The 25,484-nt window shown below is 34.7% G+C and overlaps 1 protein-coding gene across 1 annotated transcript in view; it reads left to right on the top strand.

Annotated features, from left to right (window-relative positions):
* efna5a (ephrin-A5a) overlaps positions 1–25,179 on the top strand; it is a 62,444-nt gene extending 37,265 nt beyond the window's left edge. The window contains exons 2-5 of the mRNA XM_051092963.1: positions 8,625–8,917; positions 20,136–20,201; positions 20,351–20,425; positions 20,512–25,179. Of these exons, the coding sequence (XP_050948920.1) occupies positions 8,625–8,917; positions 20,136–20,201; positions 20,351–20,425; positions 20,512–20,636 (559 nt within the window). The 3' untranslated portion in view covers positions 20,637–25,179. The remainder of the gene's footprint in view (positions 1–8,624; positions 8,918–20,135; positions 20,202–20,350; positions 20,426–20,511) is intronic.
* Positions 25,180–25,484: the final 305 nt, after the last annotated feature.

Here is a 25,484-nt window from a genome sequence, read left to right as displayed (position 1 = left end):
TGGCTGATGGAGGAGGCTCTGACAGGGCCGCTGAGGGTTCTGATGAACCGGGCTGGATGGGGGAGATTGAGAGCACCAGGTGTGGGGGGCCTGAGCGCGGCATGCTTGGCACTCTGAGGGGGCTCTATGTTTAGATGTTACATTACGTTACATGTGCTGTTTTTTCTGGCGCTGCTGCGTTTGTTGAAGGTAAAAACGCTTCTATGCCAGCCCCTAGGCCACCCTCATGCTCTCTCCCTCCAATCCTAATGTAAAAACAGCATAGTTGGTCAGTGTATGTTGTGTTTTAGATGCTGGTGGTCCTCATCATGGGATGCTGATGTGCTTCTGTCTCCACCAGGCTGCTTACTTAGCTGTTTTGATCAACCAGTTTAAAATAATAATAATAATAGCAAATTTTATAGGGAAATATTAGATTGAGATATTCTATACAACACTTTATTTTAAGAACCAAATCTGGCTATTATCTAGTTGGTTATTAGCATGCATATTATTAGCATATTGGCTGATTATTAGTACTTATAACTACCCCATACCTTAGCTTTAAACGAATAGTTCACCCAAAAGTGAAGATTCTGTCATTAATTACTCACCTTCATGTTGTTACAAAACTGTAAGACCTTTGTTCATCTTCGGAACACAAATTAAGATTTTTTTTGCTGAAATCAGCTTTCTGACCCTGCATAGACATTTTAGTTACACTGCTGTCTATGCAGGGTCAGAAAGTCCTCAGATTTCATCAGAAATTTCATAATTTGTGTTTGAAATGACATGAAGGAGAGTAATTATTAACAGAATTTTCATTTTTGGGTGAATTATCCCTTTAACAACTACTATTTATTAATAAGCTGCAAATTAAATGAGAATGTTATATTTGAATATAGTTGTTATTTTAAAATATATATTTTATCATATAAAAATTTAAATATATATTTTCATTAGGCTGTTATGTAGGTGTGTATGTATATAGACTACTGTTAAAAATGTTTTTTTTTTTTAATAAATTGGAAAGTTCAGCAAGGATACATTAAGGTGACCGTAAAGCCATTTTTAATGTTACAAAATGGGTTTTATTCATTTAAAATGGAGCTGAAAAACTATTAGTCGTGATTAATTGATTCAAAATAAAAGTTTGTTTACATACTATGTGTGTGTACTGTGTATATTTAGTATGTATAAATACACATATGTATATTTTTTATAAAAATTATGTATTGTATGTATTTGTATGCAAACACTTGCTGACAAACGATTAATCACAATTAATCACATCCAAAATAAGTTTTTGTTTGCATAATATATATGTGTGTACTGTGTAGATTTATTATGTATATATAAATACACATACATGCATGTACATATTTAAGAAAAATGTTATGTTATATATATTAAAAATGTTTATATATATATCAATGATATGAATATACATATATACTTGTAAATACATGTAAATATTTTCTAAATATATACTGTATGTGTGTGTATTTATATACACATATTAAATATACAAAGTATACACACATCCCAAATAAATATGAATATTTTACATATAATTCTAACATATTTTTCCTTAATATATACATTTATGTGTGTATTTATATATATAACTATTTAGAAGGATAAATATAACTATTTTGAATCGAATAATCGTGACTAATCATTTTTCAGCTCTAATTTCAAATAAATGCCGTTCTTTCAAACGTTCTATTCATCAAAGAATCATGAAAAAATTGTTTTGAACAAAATATTATTCAGCACGACAGTTTTCAAAAATGATAATAGGAAATGTTTTTTGAGTAGCAAAATTCAGCATATTAGAATGATTTCTAAAGGATCGTGTGACACTAAACACTGCAGTAATGGCTGCTGAAAATTAAGCTTTTCTATCACAGGAATAAATGAAACATTTATTCATTTATGTAATTTAATGTTTCTTTTTGTTTTTGTTTTTTAAATCTGGGTCAGGTGAAACTGAAAAACTTAAACCTAATTATCCAATGCTTCCTTATGAGAGATTAGTTGTCTTTTCAGGAAAGCCAGACAGTCGCCATACCTTCATCGCCCACTCTTTTCTCTCATCCCGTATAGTCTCACAGCGCTATGCCACCCTGATGATACATTAAAGAGCAACTTTCTGGAAAAACACCCTGGTAATACTCCCACACAGGACTTTAATAGGACATAAACAAAACGTGTTGTGCTCTCGACTATTTTAAGTCACCCGTAAATCAGCGGGAGAGCATTGTGGACAATTAGCAAGGCTTGCTGATTGAAGCCAGACTCCGTGGCTTGCTAACTGCTGCTCCTCTACTTTTAATTGATTCAACGTTGTCTTGATTGGGTGCAGAGCAGCTTTGCCCAAGGCACTGTAAAACGACCCGGGCGGTTCGAGGCGCGCAATGGCCCCTCTGGGAGAGGTCAGATCTCCAGCCTGCTGTGAAAGGCAGGTTCATGTTTGCTTAGATGTCCGTGCTCTCTCTCGCTTGTGCTGCTGAGCTGTTGCTTGTTTGTTTTTCCTCACGTTCTCCTTCGCATTTGTTTGTTCCGTGTATACATTTTATGTTATACACTCACTAGATGAACGACCCCAGGGTCAGCGCTGTCATTCCATTCGTTCTCTTTTGAATATGGAGGCCTTCATTAATAATGGGCGATCCGTGACCTCTGATCCCAGTTCTGACCTCACGTGGTCTCAGTGTTGCATTAAGCCCACTAGAGTATATTTGGTGCCAAGCACTCATGTCAATCTAGTTATTTGAGATCTGTAAAGCATCTACTCAATATTCAGTTGCAGCAGTAAAGAGGATCCACTCAGGATAATGAGGTTTTCAATCTAAACAAGTATGTTATTTATAAGTAGTGCGTCGGCTTGCACTCATCAGTGAAGTTCACGAAGCCGAAGGCTGTCCTATTTGTGACCTTTCACCAAGCCTGCGTTAATACAAAATCATGGGTTGGATAAAAATATTGATGTTGTCAATCTCAAAACTGATTTTTAAAGAAACAGTTCACTCGGAAATGCAAGTTCTGTGTTTGTTTACTCACCCTTGTGTTTAAACCTGTATGACTTATTTCTGTGGAACAGATCAGCCTGATCTTTCTGTTCTGCAGGTTTAGAATGACATGAGGGTGAGTGATCACAGAATTTACATTTTTGATTATTTATGTTTACTTTTTTTAACCAGTGTCACTTGATTCCCCAGTATTTAGTATCTGACTTTACTGAAATATACCCACAATAAAAAAAGGGTGAATGCAGTTAAAGGTCAACTGTTTATATACAATTGTGTTTATCAGCCCATAGGTTTAACCGCGGGATAGTCGTGTTTGGTGAGTGACATATACCATACGGCACTCCACTAATCACAACGACACAAGAGTGGGACGATTAACCTGTGGCACCACGAATACTTTCCACATATCATACATGTTAGACAAGCAACAATCTCACCCAAGACCGATAGTCCCGTTCTCACTCACTCATGTTTGCTTGCTTTCTTCTCTCCACACATCCGTGCTGGATATATCTACCTAAACCTGATCCTTTCGTCTCTAATCTATTGCTGAATATCCTTTGCCAGTGTTTTTGAAATATAGACATGCCTCCCACAAACACCAATATGTTTTTAATGTAGCAAGCCATATATCTTGTCTCTTCAAGAAAATCTCACACGGAGTGTTTTCCATGGGAAACTCGCAGCGGCTCTTATATGCATTTTTTTTCCTCCCCTCCTTCACCTTCATCCGTCTTTTGAGGCGTTTGCCAAGCCAGCACAGCTTGAAGTCCTGGCAGGCCATTGTTTGTCTGTGATGTTAATGCTTCTGGGCAGACATTCTTTTGGAAGGGGTGAATGAGTGATATCTGAGGCGTTGGGAGATGTACCGTTGCCTCCCCACTGAATGATGGGACAACTGCTTCACGGCTGGCCCGAGAGTTGTAACCTGAGGAGGAGATCCTCCATCTGTGCCACTGTGAAAGGCCTGGAGGGCTCGAGGCTTAGCTGACCTACACCCCTGGGAGTCACGTCAGTCATTGCCTCAAGAGCGCCCTCTACAGGAAGTTGTAAAGAGGTGCGACCTAGAAGGATAGCTCACCCCCAAATTGCTCACCCTCAACCTGTATGACTTTCTTCTGAACACAAAAGAAGATAGAATGTCTTTGTACACAGTGAAAGTCAATGGGGTCCAAAACAAAGTTAGACATGTTTGGAATGTTGGTGAGTTCTCCCATTCTAAACAGTAATTCCGTTTCATCCAGAGGTTTGTCTGTGTCAGCTTGTTACCATTTCTTCAGTTCTGGAGAACCAATGCCATGAGTTCTTTTGATTTAATTGGCTTCCGTTAGAAATTCTTGAGCGAAGAGCCTCCTTCATTTTTCATTCCATTGTTAAGTCTGAGGAGTCTGACCTTGGGATGAACCGAGTTTAATCATGAACTCCACGAGCCCGCTACCTCCCGGTGTCCTGGCTTTCTTTAGACTCAGGTCTGCCCCGGTCATCACCCATAACCCTCTGTTTGAGCACGTAGAGAAAGAGCGATGGAAAGAATCGACTCAATAGGAGGATTATCGTTATGGGAGGTTTTTGTTGTAGGACTTGTTCTGATGCAGCCATGTGCCATGTTTGTGTTAGTAGGCTTGATAGAAACAGCTAATGAGCTTCTTTTTTAATCCTAATGATGAATTGGCACAGCATTGTGTGGTTTATTGACCAGCTGGCCCATCGCTCTTCAAGCGCATGAAAGAAAGCGCAACATTGATGAGCTGTTTGTCTGTTATTGGGTTTAATGGGGTCAAATCTCTTTATAACCCACTGGAGCTCATCTGATACACACTGAAAATGAATTGCTGAGGTGGCGTTTGATTTAGAGGCCACGTAAGAATATTATAAAGTGACACAATGTGACTCAATCCTCTCACTCATTGATTTTTTTCTGACACAGACACAGAAAAGCACTCTGTTGCCTTTAGGTGTTGTTGTCCAGAGAGCTAATATGTTGTTGTGTGGTCCTCAAACTTTGTGACCCAGGGGAAATAGTTATTTAGTATCCTCTAGCAAAGATATTTCACATGACAGACAGGTGAAATGACTCAAACCACATTTCACAGTGTATTTTAGTGTTTGGCAGGTGCTTTTAGACAGAGTAACCTACACTACCAGTCAAAAGTTTTTGAACAGTAAGATTTTAAATGTTTTTTAAATAAGTTTTATTTGATCGAAGGTATAGCAAAAACAGTACAATTTTGATATATTTGTACTATTTAAAATAACTGTTTTCTATTTGAATATATTTTAAAATGTAATTTATTTCTGTGATTTCATAACTGGATTTTTAGTATAATTACTCCAGTCACATGATCCTTCAAAAATCATTCTAATATTCTGATTTGCTGATAAAAAAAAAATATTATTATTTCAGAAGAAAGCATTTATCTGAAATAGAAATCTTTTGTAACTTTTGAAATCTTTTGTATTTCACTGAAGACAGAAATCTGTCTGTCAATATTACTGTTTTTGCTGTATTTTGGATCAAATAAATGCAGGCTTGGTGAGCAGAAGAGATTTAAAAAATAAATAAATAAATAATAAAAATAATAAAATGTATTAAAAAATGAACTTTTGACTGGTAGTATACATTGCATTAAGTTTTGCTTTTTTATCAGTTCAAATGAACCCATGACCTTTGCGTTGATAGAGCCGTCAACTACCAATAAAAGTTATAGCAGATAATGTTAATTCATAAAAATACTGTTTATATTGTTTATAGTCAATTCATATTTGTTTGTAATACTTGAAATAATGTAAAATGACACTACAGTTTAAAGTTTGGGAAATGAATACAGCAAGGATGCATTTAATTGATCAAAAATGACAACATATTTATTTTTCAAACAAACTTTCTGTTCATCAAAAAATCATGCAGAAAAAAATCTGTTTCTTCAGAAATATTAAGCAGCACAACTGTTTTTAACACTGATAAAAATAAGTGTCTTGAGCACCAAATAAACACATTATTAAAAGATCAAGGGAATGGCTGCTGAAAATTCAGATTTGCCATTACAGGAATAAATGACGTTTTTAAAATAATGTAAAATGGTTATTTTTCTAAGAGACTTTTGTTAAAAACAATATATCTCAACACCACAAAAACGAATGGTCATGCATAATTTGAAATGCTGAATATTTGCTAGAATATGTAAAATAAAAATCAACCAGTATTTATAAATGCTAGTTTATTATAGCTAATTAATTCACTAGAGTTAAATCAATTACCTTCAAATATGTGTTTCTTGTTTTGTAATGTTTTCCATGATTCTATGCTCTGGAAAACTGCAGAACTGTCAACACTAGACTGAATCATTCCACTTAAAAAGATGACAGGAAACACAAGAAGCCAATAAAATTAATCAGGAAATAGCTTTGTGTTTGCCAGTACCCTATGACAAAGTAAAAAGACATGTTACACACTGTCAAACGCCAGATTTTGTGCTGGAAACATTGGACTGCGTGATCGCTCAGGAAGTATGTTTTTCACAGCTGAGATTTTGCTTTCCATTCAAATGATGTCGCTCCCAAGAGTAGTAAACAATAGTTGTTCAAAATAGCCCGAAAGTGCTTGCAGATTTTGAGCAGCATCCATACGCACACATACATACACGTGCTCGCAAACCACCGCCAAGCCGGCCAAACCTACAGGGAAACTCAGTATTCCAGCAGTGCGTTTGAAATCCACATAATGATAATCTGATAGGTCTCGAGCTCCATCTGCTCTCAATAGTCTTTTATTGTCCATAATGAGTGGAAATCTTTGTGTCAGCGTGCCCAGCTGTGCTTCTGTCCACAGCAGGATCACAACGCTAACCTCACATTAGCCTGGAAGCTCATCTGGATCTCCCCAGGGTTCCTCCTGGGTGTCCACTAGCGAACACCCTAAAAAATTCCCACTGAATCCTGCACAATCCTGAGTCACCAGCCTGCAGTCATGACTGTAAACATGGCTGACCTGAGCATATCCATTGCTAATAAACTCTTATGGAGCCCAGGGCTCTACGCGTACTTTTCTCTTTAGGAGCACTTAAAAAAATTTAGCAGCACAGTCAAAATTTCAGGAGCATCTTCTAATCAGTAATCAAAAAATCTGATAAAAAAAAAAATTAGCCTTCCCATTACAAGGTGCAATTTGACTCCTTAGAGTAATTTACTGGGGAATTTTGTTTTTACCTTCTTACCTTTTTCTAACTTTATTAAAAGTATGTCAACTTTTATGTCAAATTGAATATATATATATATATATATATATATATATATATGAAGCTTTTTAAAATTTCTAATTAAAACAACAGAATAAGAACAAGTACAATAAGAATAAGTTACCAAATAAATGAAATCAGTATTAGCAAAATTAATTTGTACTATAGAGTGGCAGAGAAGAACACAAAAGTGGCTTGTAGGTGTATTTTCATAAGTTTAATCAGGCTAATGGTGGCATGAGTGCAATCAAATTCATAAATTCATGTTGAGTTTAATGTTTTAAATCTAAAATTTTAATATACAGAAATATTAAATGATTTAAATAACTGAAAAGGTACCAGTAGGTGGCAGCAAGTCACTGATTCAATTGAATCATTCATTTGATTCGTTCTAATGGCTGATTCATTCAGGAATAAAGCAAGTGACTCTCTTTATGAATGGCAAATTGAACCATTGACTCACTAGATTCATTTAAAAACGCACGTTCATGAATGGAGATGTGCAGCTGCTAGGTTGTGACTTGTGTCAGACTATTTTTGACGATGAAATAGAGCAAAATCAGGCAATAGTGTTATAGTCAGACAATGTAAGTCACCTAATATTAACTTCTTGTTTATTTAACTGTTGTATTAAATCAATATCTCATTTACAAACTCCCTTAAAAATCATTAAAAGTGGTCACTCATCTTAGTTCATTGCAATCTCACAAAATTCCATTATAATCACCAAAGCTCTGCACAATGAATCTTTTATTTACACTGATATATCGCTCAACGTTGCAAAAACACATAGAAACCTTCAGCGCAAAGTGCTGGTGCTCCTAAATATTTTTTCATAGTCACACGCAGTAGTTCTCGAGGAATGGTCTCACTGTAGAGCCCTGGAGCCTATGGGAGCGTATACGTTTCCTTGTCGAAATAAAGTCACGCACATTCCGTTGACATTCATATTTGGTTAGATCCTCTCGAGGTCATCTCGATGTACAGTAAACAAGACGTAAATCTAGAATAGTTGGCCGTTTTGGCACGAGAGATGCACATTTTTTCTTCTGAAACATTCCTCGGAGTGCCATATTTCAAGCTGTCATCTCTCGCCCATGGAAAACTCATTCTTTCAGGCGTATTTAAAGCATCCACGTCAACGACAGGATTATGAATTTTCCTCGTGATCCTCAGCGAGCCCTAGCGGACTTAGATTGGATGATTTACGTGCTTTCACATTTGTGGTAATTGCTCTCAAATAAGTGGCTTCCTCCAGAAGTGGCCTTTCTGTGAAGTGGGGGCTCGATGGCTCGTAAAACATACGAATGAGAGTCACTGAATGGCTAATATTTCATATCGTATATACTCACTGCGGCCTTTCTTGTCCTCGCAGGTTCTACCGAGGAGACTACCACATCGACGTATGCATTAACGATTATTTGGACGTCTACTGTCCCCACTACATGGACACGGTCCCTGAGGACAGAACGGAGCGCTACGTCCTCTACATGGTCAACTACGACGGCTACAGCTCTTGCGACCACACGGCGAAGGGTTTCAAGCGTTGGGAGTGCAACCGGCCTCTCTCGCCCAACGGGCCTCTGAAGTTCTCTGAGAAGTTTCAGCTTTTCACACCGTTCTCGCTGGGATTCGAATTTCGGCCAGGCAGAGAATATTACTATATCTGTGAGTATCATCTTTCGTTTTTTTGTGTGCAGAAGTGATTTGTATCTCAGTGATGTTTTATACTTTCTGTATCCAAAACCAGACGTTGTGCATGTTAAACAGATTTGCAAGACTGGCTTTCGGTGGAAAGGATGTTGTATTAGCGTCCTCATGGAGGATAACGCAACTCTTAATGGTATACTTTTAAGACGAGTATCTGATTACGAGCATTAAGGCAAGGAAGTCGTTGCCAAGTATGACTTTGTTTTTCAGGAGTCTTGGCAAACAGGCTACAAGGAAAACATGAAGCTCAGGGAAAAACATCTCGGTCTTCCTCTAAAGAGTCTTTGTTACAAACTCCTAGTCTCAGCTTTCGTTTGCTCGTGAGAGGGCTCTTAAAAACAAGCATCTAAACCCATGTTTTTACAACTGGAGTCAGATCCCTACAGGGCGGGAGTGGGAAGACAAAATAAGGCACAGGAGTGGTCCGACTGCTCGGACTGCTCAGGGCCGCGACGGGTTCATTTATGCAGGCGCACGCAGGAGATGTGGAGCGTTTGATTTGGCGGAATCCGACCTGATGATCTGACAGATCTCATGGGCGCATAAAACGATGGACATGTTTTTATGAGATGTGAAAGGAAGGAATAGCAGAACGAGGAATGGGTGGGGGAAGTGGTAGAAACGGGAGATAAGTACATGGAGACTGAGAAAAAAAAGCCAGATAGGAATGCACGGTACATAGCTTTTAGGGGTTAGATCCCAGCAGGAGATATGGATGTTTTGCATGAATGTGGGTGTCTATCGGAGACGTTGCTACATAGTAAAATGGACTTTTTTCCCCGAAGGCCTCTGAGTAAGAATAATAGGATGGGAAACATCTCGACTAAAGTGATGGAGCTGTCAGATACTATGAGGGGTTTTACAGTTAATGCGATGTTGGAAAACAAGGATTCAGAGCGCACACGTCTCACTCCTCTGTGACTCAGTGTCATGATTCAACTGTTACGGGCGCTCTCAAGGGAGGAGGAAGTTTCTCCATTTGTACGGAATTACAAGTAAAGGGAACAAAATAAACAACACGTCAGGTGGCTGGAGTTGAAGAATAGCTGTTTAGAGTGATTGTTATCTCAAGCAGACAGTGGCTTTCAGTAACCGTGATCATATCACAGATCGTTTTAGAAACAGAAATATTTAGCTAGAAATATTTAAATGTGTTTTAATACCGAGCTATTTGAATAAATTAATTTAAATTAAATAATTATAAATAATAATACCATTAAAAATGGCAATATCAGTTTTCTATATGCTTTAGTATTTCATTTTTTTAACAGCTTAATACTATAAAATAATTTTAGATTTTTTTAAATCAATTTATATTAAAATTAAATTTGATGTACTGTGTAAAATATAAAATCATTTTGTTTAGACTATATATAATATTATATACTGATTTTTAATTATTGTTTTTTCATTTTTATGTGTTTCTGAAAAATTATTAATATTTTTTTTTTCATTTTTGTATTTTTTCCTGTTACTGTATTAAAATAATTTTAGAAATGAAATTAGCTGTCTATGTTTCTTTAAAATGTTTCTTTTAATATAGAGAAATAATTCTTATATTATAGAATTATTTTTATTAAAAATATATATTTTTAATGCATTTATATTGTTTACTGTTACATTTTTGCATTAGTATTTACAATTAAATTTGATGTACTATATAACATAAAATAATTTTATAAATATGTTTACATTATATATAATATATACAATTTAATTTTTTATTATTATTTTTCAATTTTTATATTTTTTGTTATTGTATTATATTATAAATAAAATTTGTTTAGACTATGTATAATATTATGCACTATTTAATTTTTTAATTTTTTTTATTTTTCCATTTTTATATTTTTTGTGTTACTGGATAAAATAATTTTATAAATAAAATTGGCTGTGTATGTTTTAGTAAAAGGTTCTGTTTATTATTTAGTATTATATACTATTTCATTTAAAGTTATTAATTTTGCTATTTTTTAACAGCTTATATTATAAAATCACTTTATGGATAAAAATTTTCATTGTGATTTATTTTATTATTTATTTTTATTTTATTTTCTATTTTAAAATCACAATGACACTACTGTATAAAATAATTGTATAAATAAAATTTGTTTAGATTAAAAATAATATTATATACTATTTAATTTTTTATTATTATTTTTCCATTATTATATTTTGTCTGTTACTGTATAAAATAATTTTATAAATAAAATTGATCTATAATCTATGTTTCATTTATATGTGGAAAAAGTAAAAGTATATATATATATATATATATATATATATAGTAAAGGGTTTATTTATCTATTTCATTTTCTATTATTTTTGCCATTATCATGAAATTATACTGTAGACAAAAACTAATTAAAAAGAACATTGTGAGTTTATTTAGATTGTTTACTTTTACATTTTTGCATTAATATTTGCAATTAGATTTGATGTACTGAATAAAGTATAAAATCATTTAAGAAATTAATTTTGTTTAGACTATACATCATATTCTGTTCAAATTTTTCATTTAAAATGTAATTTAAAAATTAAAATTTTCCATTTATATTTTTTTGTGTTACTGTATAAAATAATTGTATAAATAAAATTGGCTAAAAATGTTTTAGTAAATGTTTTAATTCATACATTTAGTAGTATATGCTATTTCATTTTTAATTATTATTTTTTCACTTTTTATAATTTGAGATACTGTGTAGAAAATAATTTCACAAAATTTGTTTTATCATTATTTTGCTGTAAAAACAGTAGTTGTTGTTTTTAGTTGTATGTTTTTTGTTTTTTGTTTTTCACAATTTGATACTATATATGGAAGATTTGTATAGATCTTTTAAAAGACATCATGTACCCAGAGGCAAAAAAATGTATTAATTTTTAGTCTACTTAATATTTTAAGCAAGTTTTCCTGATTCATTCTCTTCATTAGTTTGATGTCTGCCTGTCATGATTTGGTAAGACAGAATGTCTTTGTTAGCTGGTGTGGCGGCTAATCATTCTGAGTGAGGGGTCGCTCCAGGAGAGCAGAGGGGTGACAAGCGCGGTCTCTGTGCTGTCAGTCAGCGTGCCCGGCCCGCTCAGGAAGCGATCAGGGGGGATCAGAGGGCCCGGCCCCGCAGGTCAAATGTGAACATGCTCTGATGACTGCAGTTGAACTCACAATCCTGAACGGCTCAAGGCGGCATGTTTTTCCAATATGGCCGATGTGGAAGTCTGATCTTAATCTCCGAGGATAGAAATCCAATTTCAAGGGAAGGTTTTTAGTCGGCCTCTCCCTCCTGTGCGAGCGGGGCCGACGGCAGCGCAGCCTGTCTGATATGAGCCCGCTTCAAAAGCCCACGACTGCTATTTGTAGTCTAGTCCCTCCATCTTCATAATGCTGTAAGGTAAACCAGAAGCATTCCCGCTTTGTGCTTAAAGCAAGACCTGATTTGTAGCTTTGATAAGAATTCTGTACTTCTAAGTGGTGTAGTCGCTACCTGAGCCAAAATTATTCCCCGCATTACAAAGCCCACTCAAGAATGCGCAAGAAAAGAGATAAGTGCGCGTCTTATCTCAAAGACAGCGCATCAATCCGTCTTGCCCTCATTTATCAGACTTCTCGCTTACGTCGCATCTGATCTCTCAACCTATAGCTGGAGTAGTGGTGTCTGGGAGGTTTATTGCCTCTGGCCGTCTGCAGCTTGGGTGGAGAACTACACAAGGATCCAGTGTCGGCCTTGTGGGAAAGGAGACGTGGATGAGCAGCCCGACTCGTGACAGTGTAGAGTGTCTTTGAATAAGCAGAGCTGGTGTAGTAGTCTAGTCTTAATGTCTGCCAATGAGAGGTCAGTTACACGCCGCATGCTGACAGCGAGGGAATTCTGATGACTGACAGAATGAGAGTTTGTCACATAAGCCACCCATGAAATCATCCTAATACGGCCGAGGCCGTTGATGTTGTCACAGTTTATGTTAAAAGAAATTCGGCGAGAGCCTTGAAATTAGAGATGTGTTTTTCTTGCTGGCATTGAGCATTCGTGCTGTGCCTAAGATCCAAAATTAACACACGTCAAGCGCAAATTGCGAGTAAAAATTGGCTTTGATGAGTAAATAATGAGTTGCTTGCCAATGACGGGTAACTTTGTAAGGAACTGCAACTTAATACTTGGTTGAAGTCGAACTGTAAGAGTAACAGCCTGACCTTGAACAAACCGTTTACTAAAGAAAGCTTTTGTTTTGATTTTCACCTTATGTAACTGACCTTTTTTTCTGCAGAACTTAATGTGGAAACACATGTGAAATATTGCTTTCTTAAAGTGATAGTCCACTCCAGAATTTATTCATCATTTAATCACCCTCAAGTTGTTCCAAACATGACTTCTGTGAATCATAAAAAATTATCATTTTAAGATTATTTGGAATAAAATACTATGGAAGTCACTGGGGACCAGTAAATGCTTGGTTACCAACAAGCTTGGGAGTAAAAAAAAAAAAAAATGATGACATAATTTTCATTTTTGGGTGAATTGTCCCTTTAAATGTCAAGAAAAAGAAAGCAGCACATTTATTGGAAACACATGTGAAATATTTCTTTCTTAAAGTGATAGTCCACTCCAGAATTAAAATGTATTCATCATTTACTCACCCTCAAGTTGTTCCAAACATGAGTTTCTTTCTTTAGTGAATCATAAAAGATGATAATTTTAGGCATATTGTAACCACACACAATAAAATACTATGGAAGTCAATGGGGGCCAGCAACTGTTTGGTTACCAGCAAACTTGAGGGTGAGTAAATAATATTGTAATTTTCATTTTTGGGTGAATTGTCCTTTTAAATGTCAAGAAAAAGAAAGCAGCACATTTATTGGAAACACATGTGAAATATTTCTTTCTTAAAGTGATAGTCCACTCCAGAATTAAAATGTATTCATCATTTACTCACCCTCAAGTTGTTCCAAACAGGAGTTTCTTTCTTCTGTGAATCATAAAAGATGATATTTTTAGGCATATTGTAACCACACAGAATAAAAAAACTGTGGAAGGCAATGGGGACCAGCAACTGTTTGGTTACCAACAAGCTTGAGGGTGAGTAAATAGACATAATTTTCATTTTTGGGTGAACTGTCCCTTTAAATGTCAAGAAAAAGAAAGCTGGAGTAACACATTTATATGACAGGTAGCAGTTTGAACTTTGGAAATTGATCCTGTATATAATGCTGCTGCAAAAACAAAAAAAGCTGATATTTAATTTATTTTTGTTTTGTTATTTTTAGTTGTTCTCTGTTTTATCAGTATTATTTAATAGTATATAGTTTATAAAACTATACACTTGCATATAAATTGTGTTGCTAGAGCTTTAGAATACATAGTTGAGATTTGACATAATTTAAGTGATTTTTCTTTGTGTAATAAAAAGAGGCATACATAATCTGTGCTTAGTTTTGTACATAGTCAGATTTCTTAAAGGGACAGTTCACCCAAAAAATGAAAATGACCCCATGGTTTACTCACCCTCAAGCTATTCTAGGTGTATATGACTTTCTTCTTTCAGACGAATACAATTGGAGTTATATTAAAAAATGTCCTGGCTCTTCCAAGCTTTATAATGGCAGTGAATGGGTGTTGAGATTTTGAAGTCCAATAAAGTGCATCCATCCATCATAAAAGTACTCCACACAGCTCCTGGAGGTTAATAAAGGCCTTCTGAAGTGAAACGAAGCATTTATGTAAGAAAAACATCCATATTTAAAACTTAATAAACCATAGTCTCTAGCTTTCACTAGCTGTCTTATGTGCATTCACGAGAGAGAATTTGCTAGTCTTGTGAGAACCAAGTTTTGTTTACAGCTCGGCTTATATTAAAATACTCCAACATTTTTCTTTACAAATCCTCTTTTTGTACTTTTGATTCGTGGCCAGTGTTTTTTTTGCTCTCTACACAGAGCTTCTGCGTTCATTGCTTCTCTCTGGCGTACGACTGTTAGCGGAAGTTAGTTTTAAATATGGATATTTTTTCACAAACACAAAGATTCACTTCAGAAGGCCTTCATTAACCCCCAGGACCCATGTGGAATACTTTTATGATGGATTTATGCACTTTATTTTGCTTCAAAATCTCAACAGCCATTCACTGCCATTATAAATCTTGGAAGAGCCAGGACATTTTTTAATATAACTCCAATTGTATTTGTCTGAAAGAATAAAGTCATATACACCTCGGATGGTAGTAATTTTCATTTTTGGGTGAACTATCCCTTTAAGTGTGATGTTGCAGCTGAAATGCAGTATTGTGTGTTTTTAAAAAAAAAAATTTGTGGTGAGTTTGGTGGGTAGTTGTCATCAGTCGCAGTGTTCACTCCTGCACATCTTTCATCCGCGGTCCCCTTTCCTGCCCCACATATCTAAATGCCTACCCCGGGGTGGCATCCTATTAACGTCTCTGGGCAAAAAGTTAATTTTGGACTCTGACAATATTGATGTTACGTTATACAACACTCGGTTTGCATGCTCACGCTCAGCCGTTATTTATTGTGGTAGTAGCCGACAATAAGGTTGTGATGTACAGCGGATTTGTGAAGTGGTGTTTCCAATCAACACTGGGATCCCGCTCCAAACTAGACCAGACTTGAGGAAAGAGACAAAAGCAATTTCACCCAAATCAAAGGAAATATGCTTGTGGGGACATGATTAAGGGTTCACAAGCCCCTAGTATGTCAGTGTAGACAGCACATAAGCACATTGATTTAACCCAAGCTCTCCCCGCAGTCATGAGGGTGTGGGGATGAGAAGAGAGACAGCAGATTAAGTGCAGCTGGAGACCCCACACAGCAGGGAATCATGGGGGTCAAGGCTAGAAGAGCCATGGTGCATTATGGGAATGTCTGCAAGCTCAGAGATGAGCCAGCCAGCTAATAGGGAAAAGAGTTATAATTCTTTTCTTCCGACATGTCTTTCTCCTGTTTCCTTTTCTTTCCTCTACAGGCAGCTGATCCTGTTATAGCTTCATCTTGACACCTTCATGGTGGTTTAAAGTGTTAAACAGATATATGGGTCAATGACGAGACACTTTTTTGAATCTTTTAGTTTATTAGAAGATATATTTCGATGTAGTTCACGCATACAACGACTTAATAATGGCTGTCAATATCATGTTTTTTAAGAAATATCAGATATTTTGACTTTTTATAACAAGGAAAAGGTAGTTCAAATTGTAAAATGTCATAAGTCCCAACAACTCGAAAATGTATATACATACATATGTGTGTGTATAAATATATATATATATATATATTTATATATAATATATATAATACTTATATATAATGATATTATATAATATTGTTATATACGTATATATTAATGCATTTATAAATAAATATATAATCTCTCTCACTCTCTCTCTCTCTATATATATACCCATATATACACACACAAAAACACATACATACATATTACTAATATATAATATATATAATAATGATATATTATACACTTATATATATACACACACAATTTTAGAAGTATAATAACATAATATCTAATATTTTACTAATACAATAAAATATATAAAAAAGTTATGTTACAAGTAAAAAGTAAACATTTCTTTACATTACTTTAAATGCACATGAATAATATATTTATCTTATATATAAGTAATGTGTGTGTGTGTTTTATATGTATTATGTAATTTATATGTATTTATTTCTTTATTTATTGATCATTTTAAAAGTATATCTAACATATTACTAATGCAATACAATTATTTTAAATGTGAATAAGTAATATATTTATCTTATATATAGGTAATGTGTGTGTGTGTGTGTGTGTGTTTAATTATTTATTTATATATTTATTTAGTTATCATTTTGAAAGTATATCTAATAGTTAAAGTACAATAAAACTACTTTAAATGTGCATGAATAATATGTTTATATTATATGTAATATATGTTTGTGCATATATTTGTTTGTTTAATTATTACAATTTTAAAAGTAATCTGTTATTTTACTAATACAATAAAATATGTAAAACATTTATAATGATAATAATGATTTATAACAATGAAAGTAATAGGTTTTACTAATTTTACCTTGCTAAATAATACAATAAAAATACAAAATACTAGATTTAAGTATACTTTGATAAATATGTATAATATTATAGTTTGATAAATATTTTTTAAAAGTAAATATAAATATATATTTAAAAAAACAAATTAAGATAAGATGTAGGGATATAAGTTACTACTTTTTACTTGCTACTTGTGACAGTCATTTAACTAAAAATGTTATCAAAAATGACACCATTAGATACCAACAGAAATATAAAAAGAGCACATGCATTTCAAAATCCTTTTTTTCTTTATCATATCCACTGATATACTCACTGACCCATATATTTCCTCAACAAAACCAAGACTGTGAACCCATGAGGTTTAACCGGGAGGACTCAATGTAAGGTTCAGCAGTTCAGAGGGATTGGTGATATGCTCTATGGACTCAACAGAAGTCATTTGTATCATCACAGCTGATTACAGAGCTTTTAGTGGCAGGTGTTTCTTTCGGCCTGTGATCTGTCATTTGCAGCTGTTGATGTTACCAGCAGCCAGTACAGCTTTAAGTAGCAGGTGTTGATGTATGTAGTGACCAATCAACATCTAAGAGGCTTGTGGAAAGGTCACAACCAGCAGAGGTTAGAAAAAGAGCTCGGAGAGGTTTAGCACAAATCTGCTGTCCAGTGGTCAAGATAAGGCTGTTCAATAAATATTTGCTGCCAGTAAACAAATTTCAAGAGAAAACTAATTCATCATCCTGCCACTAATGGAGCGTGTGTGCTGTTCGCATTAGTCTTAGCTTATTTATGCTGAAGTATATTGTCAAATAATCCAAATTTCGAGCATCCAACCAGAAAAACAAGACATCCAACCCCTATTTCTTTCCGTCGGGAAAAGCCACAGTGGAATACATGTCCGTATCAGTGAAAGTGAGCCTCACCAATTGAATTATCAAGAACATATTGTGTTGGCTATAAGGAAATTGCATTTTGTGCAGTCCGTGCTCATTACTCCTTGCTTTGAAGGGGGAGATTTATTGAAGTGCATTGCGTTGCTCATTACTTTGTCACCTTTACGTCCAGTGTGATCTGGAGGTAAAATACCAAGCCTTTCTTTCTCCCTCACTCATTTGCATTGCTCCCTGACTACGCCACATTGCATTACGTACTGCATAAAGAACGGACAGTGGAGAGCGAGGCTGTCTACCTGTTCTTCTTATAGTGCTAATAAGCTTTTCTTTATGGAGAGGACAAATTGAGAAACATGGCTCATGGTTGAGATGACAAGGGAAACAGCATAGCCAAAGTAGCACCGCCCGTGTCTATCAGTAAGAAGCAAAATGAATGCTGATTGTGCATTCCTCTGAGGCTGGTGGAGGCATTTAAATGAGGCCTTTGCATGTAGTAAGCCACAATGGGCTAAAATAGGTAGCTTGTGAAGATGTGCTGATAGACTGAACCTGAAATGGCCTTGAGGCAGTCGAGCTGTTGCGTTGTCACCATTTTAGAAAGGTTGTCTAAATATGATGGTCATTATCTAACTGTTGCTGCCTAACATTGAGGTTTTTGATGTATCAATCAAATTTAAATTAGGGAAAAAAAGTAAAAAAAGTGGTGCATGCATTCATAACTTAGCTGGAATAACATTACAAAATGTATTACATTTTTTTAAACATGCCATAAAGTGAAACATGTAAATACATTTAACAATAATAATAATAATTTGAGTTTATAAATATTTTATTTTTATTTTATGTTTAATATGAAAATGTAAAACATTTAAACATAGATTTTTTAAAATGTATATATAACTTAATATAACTAATATATTTAATATATTAAATTCATATATATTTATTATATTATATATAGTTTAAAATGTATGTGTGTGTGTGTGTGTGTGTGTATATATATATATATATATATATATATATATATATATATTTTTTTTTTTTTTTATAATTTTTTCAATTAAATTTTTTGAAAGAAAACTTGCCATTAAGTTTTATTTGATTTTATAATTTTATGTTTTTAAATATTTTATTTATATTTTATTGTTTGATATAAAAAGTAAAACATTTAAACATTAATTCTTTTGAAATATATATAACATTTAATATAGTTAATATTTTTAATATATTAGATTTATATATATTTATAATATTATATGGCCCCACCACCATAGAAAATAAATAAATAAATTTAAAAAATTAAGAAAACTTGCCATTAAGTGAAAGCTATTAATACATTTAACAATAATAATAATAATAATAAATAATTTGATTATATAAATATTTTATTTATATTTTATTTTTAATATAAAAATGTGAAACATTTAAACATTGATTTAAAAAAATTAAATGTAATGTATATACAATAAAAATAAATTTAGCCCTACTGGCCCCATCATAGAAAATAAACAAATGTAATTTTTAAAAGAAAAATTGCATTTAAGTGAAAAATATATGTATACTTAATAATAATAATAATAATAATAATAATAATAATTTGATTGAATATTTAATGTATGTTTTATGTTTAATATAAAAATGTAAAACATTTAAACACTGATTTTTTTTAAATGTATATACATTTTAATATTATTAATAGATTTAATATAATAATATATATTTTTAACTTCTTAAATGTAATGTGTATATATAATGTGTAATGTTATTTAAAATGTATATATATATATATATATATATTTATTTATTTATTTATAGAAAAATAATATACATAGAATTTAATATAGAAACCACCTTGGAAAATAGATTAACCAATCCTAAACAAAGGCACTTATAATAAATACAAATCTAAATCGTTGGCTACTCTACATCAGACTTGAAGCATTGTCCACTATGAATATTGTTGTCACTTATGATAAATTACTTGTTGTTGTACCTTATTTGTAAGTCACTTTGGATAAAAGCATTTGCTAAATGACTAAATGTAAATCTAGATGAAAATGTTGGCAGCGCACGTTAAAATCTGCACTACTGGCTCGACCAGGCCAGTAAAATCCTTATTGTTGAACCCTGTATATATCTAAAGCTAAAAAATGACTTTGATTTATTAAACAGTGTACAGCACGGATCGATTGAGCCTAATACTGACCATCTAAAATGTTTCCACAGCCTCCACAGTCAGTGAAAATGGGAGACGGAGCTGCTTGAGGCTGAAAGTTTTCGTCAGACCTTCAAGTAAGTTTTACAAGCCCCTCAGGAGAGATCCTGGCGTGGCTTCTGACAAAACGTACTCACAATTGCATCGTTTATCAACACTGAAAAAGTTCACGAGCTAAAATTATGTCACGACCCTGACAACACCCTGTTTTATGTTTCTCCCACAGACAACTGTGATAAAAGTCACGACCGTGTTGTCAAGGACAATGATGGAAGCATCAACTCCATAGAAGATAATAATGGTTCGTATTGTGCGTCAAAAGCATTTCTGTGTTCAAAGCTATCAGTAAAGTCAAGATGTTTAATCTTCCTTTCTTTCTCTGTTTAGACGGAACAAGTCACGAATCTGCCGAACCATCCCGGGGCGATGTCAACGGCGCCGGACGCATTCAGACTGTTGGGCCTTTGCTGGCCTCAACGCTGGTTCTTTTGGCTACCCTCTCCTCTTTATAGCATCCCGCACACGTGCGGTGACAAACCCGAAATACACAGGAGGACTCGTGATCGAGCACTTTTAAGAAACATTGAGATTTTCTCTACGCCCAGGAAGATGCTCATCCTTTGGCGTGATAACTGGATGGTTTTCAACGAGCAAAAGAAAATTCCCTCTGTTGTACACACAAAAAAACCCACTAAATACAAAAATAGATCTGTGTCCTTTCGGTGCCCCTACGTGACGTTGGAGAGGGACTTGTAATTGGGGGCAGAGGAAGAAAATGACTCTTTTTCACAAAGACCGCTTTCAGTTTCGCCGTCCAGAAAAGAGAAGTCTTGGGATCTCTCCACGTCGTCACTGTGGACTCAACCGCTGACTCTCCTAAATATCAAGGCAAATTGCTGCCTGATAGCGTCCCTTGGAAAGCAGGGAGCTTTTTAATATCTCAACCTGGACTCAGGTGCTCAGGTGAACGGTGACAATTTTTGAAGCGTTTTCGTAGATACAAGAAAAAGATAAGCACTCGTTTTGTACATTGTGTACAGGCGTACATGGGACTGAAACGCAGATGTGGTGTCCTTGAAGTGAAACGCTCAAGTGTAGCTGCCAAAATCGATGTTTTGTTAGGAGTACGGAGCCTCACTGATCGATCGTTTGAGTGAATATACTAATTTGTTTGGTGAATCATCCTTTTCTTATTTATTGTTCAGTCTTAGTGCTCTTGACACTTTGTTGTACTAGTCATCAGCCGGGATTCAGGAGAAAGGAACACAAAATGCCTAGCTGCAGTCAACTTACCTTGATTTCGACTAATAACTTATGATAATTGGTTAGTATGTTTCATATCATGTCCAACAGGGGTCACGTCACTCCTTAAAGGGATAGTTGTCATTCCAAACCCGTAAGATTGTCTTTGGAACACAAATTAAGGTATTTTTGATGAAATCCGAGATCTTCCTGACCCTGCATAGACAGCAAGGGTTCTTCAACGTTCAAGGTCCTCAAAGGTACCAAGAACTTCCACAAAATATTCCACGTGACGTCAATGGTTCAACTGTAATTTTACGAAGCTACAAGAATACTTTTTGTGCACAAAAATACCCCAAAATAACTTTATTATGCCGCTAGGGTGACACAGAGGACAAGAATTGTTGAATAAAGTCTGGGTAAAGATTTTTCTGATCGACCAGTTGTTCATTTTAAGCATTAGTCGACTATTAGTCGCACGTTTCTTAATTATAAGCGCTTAAGCGCATGCAAAAACAGCTTGCCACAGCGTTCCAGCAGATATAATAGTTATGAATGTGTCAGGGAAAACAGCAAGAAGACTGCATTAACTAGCGCTTTCTTTATTTCCGGTTTAAGAGATGAAGTCAGCGACGCTGACTAGTCATCTCCACAGTAGTAGATGCGCTTGCATGTTTCACATGGATTACATAATCTGACAATATTTGTTTTCTATTTGAATTGGTTCATTTAAAAGTATTAAGTATACACAGAGGTTTGACGTTTTGCGCTCAAGAGACCGAGGCGTCAGAAAGCGCGTACTGTACTTTAATTATTTTACAAAAGCGCAACGTTTTGTTGTTCTGTGCACACAAATAAAGTAGTCCTTACAGATTCGAAAGACGTATTACTCTTATGTGTATGAGCAAAAATGACGGAGTATTTTAAGTGCAGGTGACTGCACTGGCGGCTTCATTTGTCATGCAGTGAACGTACTTTAATAGCGCACATTTTTCTTGGTTAACATGTTTTTACTACATACATCTTTCAGATGAAAAGCCATATTTGAGGTCGATGAATGATAGGTAAGAGTTTGGATGTCCTGCCCAATGGTTCAACTGTAATTTTACGAAGCTACGAGAATACTTTTTGTGCACAAAAATACCCCAAAATAACTTTATTATGCCGCTAGGGTGACGCAGAGGACAAGAATTGTTAAATAAAGTCTGGGTAAAGATACTATATTACCACATAGACCAGCCATTAACGACTTCTCTGTAATGGACTGCTTAACTTCGGCACTTCCCTTGAATTCGACTATTAGTGGGCAGCCCTAATAAAGGCTTTATTTTTGTTTTTTTTGCACACAAAAAGTGTTCTCGTAGATTCATAAAATTACATTTGGACCACAGATGTCACATTATTTTAACAATGTTCTTAGTACCTTTCTGGACCTTGACCGTGGTAGTTACGTTGCTGTCTATGCAGGGTCAGAAAGCTCTCGGATTCCATTAAAAGTATCTTAATTTATGCTCCAAAAATGAGCGAAGGTCTTACAGGTTTGGAAAGACGTGAGGGTGAGTAATTAATGACAGAATTTTCATTTTTGGGTAAACTAACCTTTTAAAGGGGTCCGTTATCATGGATAGGAGGGAGGAAATGGTTTGCATTCATTTTGTAAATGCTTCCTGTCTTTTTACCCTAGAGTAATCGAAATGAACAGCATTAATTCAGTCAACAAAATGAGCTCATACCTTGCCAATTGAATTGTTAATTATGTGAAAACCATTTTCAAGGATTCTTTCTTTTTTCTAAGCATGAAGTAATGAAATTATTTTCCTCAATGAATTCTCACATGGACTTTCTTTTTGTCGAAGTGCATTTCAACCGTGCCGTTTATATTTATTTACCTTTTTAACGCGCATTAAACGCTCATCTGGGATCTGCTGAAACAGTAGCGGAGCGCTGCTTCCACCCCGGTGGCAGCTGACACCCTAACGTGATTTAATAGGCTCTTTGATGTTGTCCAAAGTGCCTGGCACGCAGACCACATACTGCGAGGCCTCATGTGGGTTATTTCTGGAATTAAAAAATCGACAGGAGCACGGGAGGAGCGCGGTGTCCAGTTTAGCCGCGGGCTAGCGTTACTCTGGTGAACTTGGCCAGAGATGGAGAAAGATGAGATCTCCTGCTGGGATCAATAGTAATGGCCTTTACAGACACAAAACAGGGTAAATATTTGCCCCGGTCCCTGGTTTCCCTTCCTCAAATGGTTTTCGTGTTTTTCATTCACATCTACTTATCAACAGTTTGGTTAGCAACATAAACATAGCGTAGAACTATGGTTGTTTTAAAATGGTAACACAGGAGCACATGGATCCTATGGATGCTATGTATCCGTACGTTGTTTAGCAAATCATATCATCTAGTGATTTGAAACCACTGGTACAAAAGAAAGAAGAAATAATCCAGTCAGAAAATCACAGTATTTCTTCTGCAGACAGAATAGCCTTTTTAAACGTACACTGCCAGTCAAAAGTTTTTGAACAGATTTTTAAAGTTTTTAAAACAAGTCTCTTCTGCTCACCAAGCCTGCATTTATTTAATCCAAGGTACAGCAAAACAGTACTATTTTGAAATATTTTTACTATTTAAAATAACTGTTTTCTATGTGAATATATTTTAAAACGTAATTTATTCCTGTGATTTCTAAGCTGAATTTTTAACATCATTACTCCAGTCACATGATCCTTCAGAAATCATTTTAAGATTCTGATTTGCTGCTCAAAAAAAATTTAATGACCCCAAGCTTTTGAATGGTATATTGTATAATGTTACAAAAGCTTTTTATTTCAGATAAATGCTGATCTTTGGATATTTCTGTTCAGAATCCTGAAAAAAAAGTACTCAACTGTTTTAAATATTGATAATAATAATGATTAAAAATATATATATATTTAACAGCAAATCGGCATATTGAATGATTTCTGAAGGATCGTGTGACACTGAAGACTGAAGTAATGAGGCTGAAAATCTAGCTTTAATCACACGAATAAATTACATTTTAAAATATATTCCAATACAAAGCAGTTATTTTAAATTGTAAAGATATTTCACAATATTACTGCTTTTTCTGCTTTTTAAATCAAATAAATGCAGGCTTGGTGAGCAGAAAAGACTGATTAAAAATCCTACTGTTCAAAAACTTCTGACTGGTAGTGTACTTTTGTTATTTTGAGTAACATTTAAACGGTTCAATATTCATAAAGACATCTAGGAATGTTAAATTGCTAAATCATATGCTTAAAAACCCATCTACATTTCCTGTGGAACATTTTTAAGTCTGCAATGATGTTTTTGCACTGTGAAAATAAAAGCTGTCGTCCATTTATTGTCATGGGAACAAATCTAGAAGGACATTTTTAGTAGGTTTAATTCAGGAGACTTTATTTCTGCAGTGTCTGTTTTTGTCCATATGCGAAACTCCCGTTTGGTTGAACCTGGGTTTTTTTCACCACAAGGCAGTTGTGTTCCTGTATTCTCTCGTCGTCTTTGTCCCAGAGAACATTTCTTCAGTGTTAGACATCATTTCTTAATTCTTTCCACACCTGCTTCTTCATACAGCTGTGAAGACCATGATATCTAAACCACCATTTCCCTTAGCTTCTTGGCTGTGTTGCCTGAATATTAGACATTTGCTGTGACGTCTCTTGACGGTACAGCGCTGACTTGCATTATGATATGACACGTTTTTATATCTTCAAATGCCATTGTTTGTAAATACACTTGCTGGAGCAGCTCAAGTAAATGATTCAATAAATTTGTCATTGTTGTAAGAAACATCTTGCACTGTACTTTATATATATATATATACACTACCAGTCAAAAGTTTTGAACGGTAAGATTTTTTATGTTTTTTCTCTTCTCACCATGTGTTCTCATCATGTACTCCATGTGACTGGAGTAATGATGCTAAAAAATCAGCTTTGAAATCACAGGAATAAATTACATTTTAAAATATATTTAAATAGAAAACTCTTATTTTAAATAGCAAAAATATTTCTGTACTTTGCTGTACTTTGCATGAAATAAATGCAGGCTTGGTCTGCAGAAGAGACACAAAAAATCGTGTGTGTTCT

The sequence above is a fragment of the Labeo rohita genome, chromosome 21 (assembly GCF_022985175.1).
Source record: "Labeo rohita strain BAU-BD-2019 chromosome 21, IGBB_LRoh.1.0, whole genome shotgun sequence".
Taxonomy (NCBI): domain Eukaryota; kingdom Metazoa; phylum Chordata; class Actinopteri; order Cypriniformes; family Cyprinidae; genus Labeo; species Labeo rohita.
This window is presented reverse-complemented; position numbering and strand designations above follow the sequence as displayed.